Here is an 8,840-nt window from a genome sequence, read left to right on the forward strand (position 1 = left end):
TTCTACCCAACCGCGGGCATGGAGATGCTCACAAATCCACACATTTGACAACTCATTCCCACACACGTTTGCTTCAGGTTAACTATATGCACGCACGGGGGACTGTGATCCTGCGGTCCTCCACAGATGAAGGATGATTGCCTCTGACATGTTTGGTGCAACTCCACCTGCATAAATCACAGAAATCTACCTGGTTCTTTTGTGTGTGTTCAGAGAGGAGATGGTTGAAATTGAGCTTGTCAGTTGCAGTTTAACTTTCTACTGTATTTTCTTTTTACCATTTAAAGAGTCCCCTTCTCATCTCATTATTACTTTTCTATCACAGATCCCCTGCATCGTACTGTGGAAATGTAGGGATTGTGCAAAACCAGAACTAATACAAATTAATTCTCAACTTGTTTCCTTTCTTTTTTTTTTACACATGAACAGCTCAAGTTTACACCAGGAGGTAGCTCAGCATTTACATTAACAGTTTGGGCAGTCATTTTAAATGTATTGCTGCCTGTGATTGTTTGGATATTGGTGAGATTTTGTATACTTGGAAAATGAAAGAAGCAGGTTTATAGGCTCAGATTCATGTGAGTGGATTAAATTGCCCCTGCTTTTAAGACTTTGTGTGAGAAGGAAAGACAGACAGACAGAGAGGTAAAACGCCAGGTCACAATTCAATCTGTTGGCACGAAATATACTATAGGAGTGTGTGTGTGTGTGTGTGTGTGTGTGTGTGTGTGTGTGTGTGTGTGTGTGTGTGTGTGTGCACGCGTGTGTGTGTGCGTGCGTCTGTGTGTGTGATACGTGTGGATCAAAGCTTTATTATAAATATTGATTTCCTGCCTGGAAGACGGACCCTTGATATGAAATCATATTGATCTTTTTCATACAATACCTACTTTTTATTTATGAAACTCTGTCTTTGAGCAGTATGCATGTGTAATTTGTTGCTGCATGCTTTGCATTGTAATTCTGTGTATAAATGAGAGTGTTTTGTATGTATCCAGAGAAGAGTGTGTTTTTGCTTTTTTTTTATTAGATTATAACAAATGCAAAATAAATAGGAAGTCCTTGATGGTCTCATGCATCTAACTGGCAGGTTAGTCTTATCAGTAAAAAGGTTCTGAACAAATACAATCATACCACATACCACAAGATGTGTGTACTGCATCTTATAACGGTGCATGAATAATAACAACCTGCTGGTGGAAAAATCGAATAAAAACAATCCATCACATATTGGAGATGATGACATCAATTGTAACTTATTTTTCTCATTAAAATCTCAAAGCTGTCATGGTGTAAGATCTCAATGTCGAATCTCTGTTTCTCTTTCTTGTTTACTCATCCGCCCCCTCATTCGTGGTTCTGTCTACCTCCACGTATTTCCATTTCCACTCAACTCTTTCTTTCTTCCCTGACAGTCTCTTTTCTCAACGTACATCATAAAACACAGATCAACTTTTCTACAATCCTTCTCGTGCTTCACACAAAAATAGCGCTACATTTTTCGCCACACTAGGGCTTCTTCATTGCACATGCCTTTGCAGTCAGCCTCAGGCTCAGAGACTGCCGTAGGCCAAAGTGATAAATGTATACATGCAGTTATCTACTTAGCCTGTGGTTAATGTAATGTCAAGGTTAGCCGGTTACTTATGACAGTTTACAAATGGCAAAAAATCAAATGTAACATTTACGCCGTTTACTTTTAGTGTATTTTATGAGGGGGAAAACTTATTATTTACTTTGATGATTCATATGTATGTTACATTATTTTTATTGTTAGACAATGGGTGAAAACTATTATATTAAATGTCCACATATTTTAGAAATTGTAATGAATGTCTTGCTAATTTCAAACACCTGTCTACAAAAAGTCAGTGTGTAGCATTTCCTTTATTTCTGTTAGAAGAAATGTAATATTTCATTAAATTAGAATGAACCCTTTAATAACTACATAGAAAGTGTGTACTTTTACAGAGTCTGTTGTGTAGCATCGCTTTGTTTCTACAGTAGCCCAAAACAGACAAACCAAACACTGTCTCTGAGAAAATCGTGTGTGTGTTTGCGGTACTTGTGGGCTACTGTAGGTTACTGGAAAACTTGAGAAACTGTGGTAACGGGAGCTGCAGAGTGCAAAACTGTGATAGTGACAGCCGCTGTGTGTGGTCCTTTTGCCCTAAAGTAGTGTTAATATGATGATGATGGCCTTTCAGCTTGGGAACAGCATTACCACAGTGTTGCACTTGGCGTTATCACAGTCTTGGAAAGGGAAGCGTGAGCAAAGGGTTATTCAATTTGATTGCAATCTGCAACCATATCACTAGACAAGGAAATTCAACTTCAAACACATACAAAACATACAAAATATGGATGTCTACTGGGTTATTAGGCGGGAGAACAATGTTGGTTCATTAACGGTGCTCCGTAGAAGGCTGATAATGCAATGCAACAGTTACCATTTAGTCTGTTAGTGTCTAGCAAAGCCCCATGTATATATTTTAAAACAAGCTGTCAAGGTATCCATATTCAGAGCAAAGGAATCGCTTCCCCACGACTCTCAACATGGCAGTGGCTAAATCAGCGACTCACAGCTAATGGTGCTAACAGCGCTAGGATTTCAAACAACAGCAGAAGAGCTGAAGGGTAACAGTGTTTACCTGAAAAGTGGGCTCTCAATTCTGCCACAACACCGTCTGCCTCTCAGAGTGGCGTCATCAGCTGTAACCGCCGCATTAGCGCAGTGCAGAGTGGCAGCTATTAGCTAGTCAGTCAGACACGCTCACATGCACAAATATGCACTTACACGCATTCACGGACAAATGCACAGAGAAGCTCGGATTACAACACACCCAGAGGGAGAGCGACTTCCTTTTCTGCTCAGGTAGACATTACGCCTCTACATAGAAAATAGTTGTCTCTTGCTAAATGTCGAATAGAGGACCTTTAACACATTGTGTTTCTCCATGAAATGGCACTGGTGCCACCTCATTTTTGTTCATACATTTTATTGTTTAGTTATACAGTGGGTTTTATTGTGCAGTGATGCAGTATGATAGGAGTGAAAGGTGTCCGGCGAGCCATCTTTACTGTTATGCAGGAAGTTTGTTTTACCACATTTTACAGTCACGAATAAAAAGCATCGCCTGGCAACAAGGTGTCTGTAAGTATTTATGTGTGGAAAATAACAAGACATCGCTGTACTTCTTTTTTGTCTATTTCCATAGTTCTGATCGGTGGATCACACTCGCTCCCATTCGCCAGCTGGTTGACCTTTGGACTCTCTTGCGTCCTGTTGCTACTCTACAGATGATGAGCACTTCCTGCAACACCACCTGTCTGAAGTGGCAGACACTGATCTTACTTGCGCCCTTATACTTCTCTCTTTACCTTTCTCCCTGTCTGTACCTCTATTTACCTGTATCCCTGTCCGTCCTTCTCAACTAAATGTATTCATGTCCTGGCATCCATTTCATCCTTCTTTCTTTTGTCTTGTTTCTTCTCCTCTGCTTTCTTTTAACATCCCCCCCCCAGACACTGACGCGCATATTGTATTTAAGGTGAACATATTTAGTGGTCTTTTCAGTAGTACGTCACAATCTCTCCTCGTTTGATTAGATTCACATAATCCATGTCAGCGTCTCACTTTGTCACTTTTTCCTGTCTTTCACCAACCTCCATATATACAAGAACCCTCTCATGTATCTCTGCTCCCTCAAACCACAATCCCAAACGGCCCCACCACCCTATTCCCCAGACACACCAAAGTGTCGGACACTCAACCAAAGATGACAAAGGACCTGAGGGAATAAAATGAGGGAACAGGGATTCCAGGAAGAAAGTAAAAGAGAGAGAGAGAGAGAGAAAGTGGGTGAAATCCTTCTTTTCCACAAAGACCGTCTCCCTTCCGTCCCGACCTTTGGGACCACGGGAGCAACTGAATGACAAGGAGACACACGAAGAAGAACTGTTCAGTGAATGAATGAACAAATGAATGCTGAGTAAAGGACGAACCAGAAACAGAGGAAAAAAGAAGGGTGCCCCTGGTAGCCTCTCTGCTTGCCCTCTGCTTGCCACAAGAGACAAACCTCAGTGCGGAATATACGTGTACATTTATCTCTATATATATTAAATATAACAAAGTTTAAACTAAAATACAACTAGGACAGTGGAGGACTTTACAAAGTGAAATTAAAGAAGCACAACGTTTATACAACCTCTGCTGTTCCTTTTGGTTTTATTCTACTTAATATGTGATGTTGCAGTTTGTCAGACCTATTCAATGTTTTTTTTTTTGATATATTTTGCTTTCTTGTTTTGTTTAATGGTCAACGGCAATGGGTAATAAAGTATTATATTAATATTTATGAGGATGAAGATGAAGATGATTTGTGATCCAGAACCTGAATTGAGCAGGAGAAAAGAATGGCCAGGATGACCCAAGCCACCTGGATAGAAACCAACCACACACACACACACACACACACACACACACACACACACAGACACACACGTATGAACACACAGTTTTCCTTGCTGACATCACAGCTAGGCCCTCAGCTCAGCCTCTGCCTCAAATACATGTGTCTCCTGTGAATGATGCATTTATAAGTAAAACCATGAATGGTAGATGCAACTTTCACATTTCTGTTCCCTTGCCACAAACCTCTCATCGCTGGCCATCATGACTCGGATTGATCAATCACACCAGAGTAGCTGGACATGTCTCTAATAAAGGGAAACAAATGGTGTGGTACAAAAAAGAGCCTGGAGGGAGTTCATTCAAACATTTCTTTCTCCACAGGCGATTGAATGTCATGTATGAAATTCACATACACTTCTTTCACATGAGTGAAAGATGGAAAAGATTGTCAGTATCTGGCGGGTGTGCAGCGTGTATTGCATAACAGTTTCTCTGTCATTGTTTATTTAACGTTAAATGTCTAGAGTGTAAACATTTTTTTCCATTATCTTATAGATATGATTGTTAAAGTTAAGCAATACTCATATCTGTAGATCTATATACAATAGTTTATGATTGTGTTTAAGATGGCAGTTCACTCGGCAGAAACACCATCTTGTCCAAAGCACATCGTATTGGGTATTTCTCATCATTTGTCAGTTTTGTTTACTTACTAAAAATAAGTAAAGCTGTAGTTATTTTAGTCATTCAGTGGGTAGATAACATGTTTGCATTTTGCTGCATCAACGTATCTCTAGAAAGTGTCCCTTTCACCAGTCACCCTGCTCCAGTAACTTGTGTATACTAATCTGCTTCATTACCATGTGCATTACATGTGAATTATTAACACCTTATGTACTTTTGTCATGTCAAGTTGATTTGTTCATTGCACTTATTTTTTGGGGTTATTTTTGTTTCTTCATTGTGATTGGTACAAATTGTCATATTGATTTTATAATTATAAATAGTACATAACATGCAGAAATAATGTGCCTAATTGACTTACCCAGTCGGCTGTAAGTGGCGATTTCAATGTAAAGCTGGTACTGATGTTTACTATTGTGTGTGTAGAACATCATACCGTATAGTTGCCAGCTTTTAGCTCACACAAAGCTGTTTAAGGCATGTTGGACAAATCTCTCAAGCTCCACTGACAGTAGAGTAATATAAGAATATGGAAGTCATTTAAAGCCTACTGAAGGCAGACTCTCCATATTCCTGTATCTTCGCTTTATCTCTGTCATAAATTTGCTTTGGCAGGATAAGTGCATCTGATGGCCGGTTGTAACTGAATCATACAAACTATTTTAGAAGTTTTCACAATTTGAGTGACATGCTTTCCTGTAATGTAGCTCGGTTAATCTGCAGTCATCTACTCTAAATCTAAACTGAACATATTTTCATTCCCTAAAAACACAACACTGCAAAAAGTGTATTTAGGCATTCCTTGCAACACCTCCAATTCCACCTGCTTATTTGGCTATGGAATTGGCTACATGTGGTATTTATCAGCTTAAGTTGTACAGTATCATAAGCATTATTCAGCTCTCAAGCAGCACACTGTGGGTCAGTGCGTGGTACCCATGTCATAATAAATACATTTCAGAAATATCATGATACATTAATGTGTAAGGCATCTCATTGTGCTTATTGTCAAACCATCTCTCATATTGCCCCATGTTGCAATGGCAGTACGAGCCTATCATTGGCATGCACTTGGACATGTGACAGCTGCAAGTCAACAGACAGAATACTGTGGAAATCTTAAGATGCATTTTCTGTCACCTTTGTTCTATTTTCCAAAATGACACGCAAAAACACTTTGGTTATGTTTCGGCTTTGTATGAGAATTCATAGCTCACGTGTAAAGTGAAAGACATTGCATTATTTCACCAACGCAAGAACAGCATATAAAAGCATAACATACACCAACCCGTTGCTAAGCTTTCCTATTATCATTGTGTTGACTGTTCAAGCAACAAATTGTCCTTTTTTTACCAATGAGTATTAAAGTATGTGGCAATATTGCAAGGCGGGAAAGTAGCTGCTGTATCCATTGACTCGTGCATGACACAACAACATTGGTATTTGTTTTTTCCAAAACATGATTCAGAATTTTGACTGGATAGTGGATTAATGACAGCAGTGCTTGAGTCCCTGTATGACCGTCCGAATGGATTATTCAAGAGAACTTAGATCAAGCAATTGTCTTTTTCTGTTTTTTAGCTACAAACCATTTTAAATATGGTTTTTGTAATTGCAATTTTACTATATTTGGAGTGTAATCACACCTTTAGCAACACTTAATTTTGCTTGTGCCGTAACTCGGACAAAAGTGAGGTTTGCATATATCTTACATAACAATATCCCATGCTGAAGGCATCACTTATAATTCAATTGATATGTGTTATTTCAGTAAAAAAAATACACAATCATGTGCTTCATTTGTTTCAAATAACATCTGTGAATAAAACAAACATCTAATAAATAAAAAGCTTTTGTCAATAATAAGAATATATTTCCTAGGTGAAACACTTTTTGTGGCCAACAAACATATCTTAGACGTGCAGATCACAACTGTCAGTTAGCATACAACAGAAATGTTTTGAATCAGACTGATACTTTTGAGTGGAAGAGGAGGTCCATCAAAACACACTCATTACTAAATGATTTTTTATTTAATGCTTTCCTAACCAATAACAATACTATAATCTAATGGATCGTCCAAAGGTAAAAAAAAAAAAAAAAAGAAAAAAGACACTTGTGCCTCCAGATTTAATTTATATTATTTCAAATCCAGTTTTAAATGATGTTGATGAAGACAAACCAAGGACAAGACAACTACCTAAAAGTGTACCACGCAAATTAGTCATGAAAATGCCCTAATCAGAAATCTTAATATCTAAAGTCAAGTTTATTGCATAATGTTACATTTAGGCTTATCTATATCAGTTGCAACTCTCTAAGGTAGGTTAAGTCAGTAAAAGACCAGGGCGAAATGTAGTCATATCAAAAAGTATAGAATTTTGGGATCTTATTTGAGTCCATTAAATGTGAGCAACTTGATCATTTCCATCTCCTGTTAGCAACATGCTAATTCATCTGCTTACTGAGAACTTTTAGAGCAGCACATGTTCACATACCAGCTCAGTATCATGGCGATTCAAGAGATAGTCATTAAATGCAATCTATGGTTTTTTTATCACATGAGCACAAATTATGCTTGTTTTCTATGTAGCTCAGAATGAACACAATTCACGATCAATTGGGATCGTTTTACGTGGTGGATACACAAATTAACACATTCACGTGACGATGCAACAGTCTGAGCTCGTGAGGTAGATTTAGAAAATTAATAGATTAGTGGATGAGTCCAACAAACACAGGACTTACAACCACACGACTGGAATGACAAACTGACTGTTAATTGTTCACACACTGTATACTGTCTTCACGGTCTTGAACAGATTGAGTTTTCCTGCAATAAACTGTCTGGTACTCCTCCACCTCTGTTCTCTCCATAAGTGAAAAAGCTGTGAAGACAATGAGCAACTGCAGTACAAGTTTCTTTTTCGTGGGAAAGAAGACAATGTAAAACAGTCAATGAGTGCTGGTAAGCGTAATGCTTCCTGTAATGTTACTTAAACCCTTATGAGGCTATTACAGTCTTGGTTTAGAGGCAGGAGTTACTTTTTCCACAAAATGCTGGACTCTTGTCCTGATTTCCCTAAAACGCATTTCAATAGGATGTTAAATTAAGTTAAAAAAAAAAAGAGTAAATGCTCACTTTTGATTAATGTGTGGCACACACCTTGCAAGTCCATATGGAACTGAATCTCGGTGCTCCAGTGGACTTTTTGACACATGACGAACACACATGACTGTTTCTGTCCATGTTTTGTGACATCAGATGTTTCACCAAACAGCTTCAAAGTGGAAACCTTTAGAATCTTATGAATATAACTTTTTTTAAGATTGTAACTCACTGTGACAAGCATTGTACATATTGAGTATGTTTTGGGAAACAATGCATTGGTCACAGTGATAGTACTGACTATAAGGTTTTAGAGCATACTCCAGTCTATATGTATTAATCCATTATGGAACAAAATATGTGAAATTCTCCTCTAATGGGAAGAAAAGGGAGAGAGGTATCAAACAGTGCTGAGTGTTGTATATCTCTTCCATAAAGTATTTTAGAGGAAAATATATTTGAAATATGACTCTGAAAGGTATAAATAAACATTATTCAAACAAAACAGTTTAGGTATCATCGTTTGTTATTGCAGTTGCTCTTGTCAGAAAAGGGAATATACTTTTGGGTAATACATGTATTCACTACATGTATGAGAAGAGCAATACAACTCCTGTGTCTCTACACTATGAC

The 8,840-nt window shown here is 38.1% G+C and overlaps 1 protein-coding gene across 2 annotated transcripts in view; it reads left to right on the forward strand.

Annotated features, from left to right (window-relative positions):
* The window catches only part of LOC137798324 (MAM domain-containing glycosylphosphatidylinositol anchor protein 1), a 160,469-nt gene extending 152,518 nt beyond the window's left edge, over positions 1–7,951 (forward strand). For both annotated transcript variants that reach the window (XM_068595435.1, XM_068595443.1), the window contains exon 18: positions 3,219–7,951. In XM_068595435.1, coding sequence (XP_068451536.1) covers positions 3,219–3,304 — 86 coding nt within the window. In that variant the 3' untranslated portion in view covers positions 3,305–7,951. The remainder of the gene's footprint in view (positions 1–3,218) is intronic.
* Positions 7,952–8,840: the final 889 nt, after the last annotated feature.

This window comes from Clinocottus analis, unplaced genomic scaffold, assembly GCF_023055335.1.
Source record: "Clinocottus analis isolate CAN_PGR_092001 unplaced genomic scaffold, fCliAna1.0.p SCAF_1, whole genome shotgun sequence".
Lineage (NCBI taxonomy): Eukaryota > Metazoa > Chordata > Actinopteri > Perciformes > Cottidae > Clinocottus > Clinocottus analis.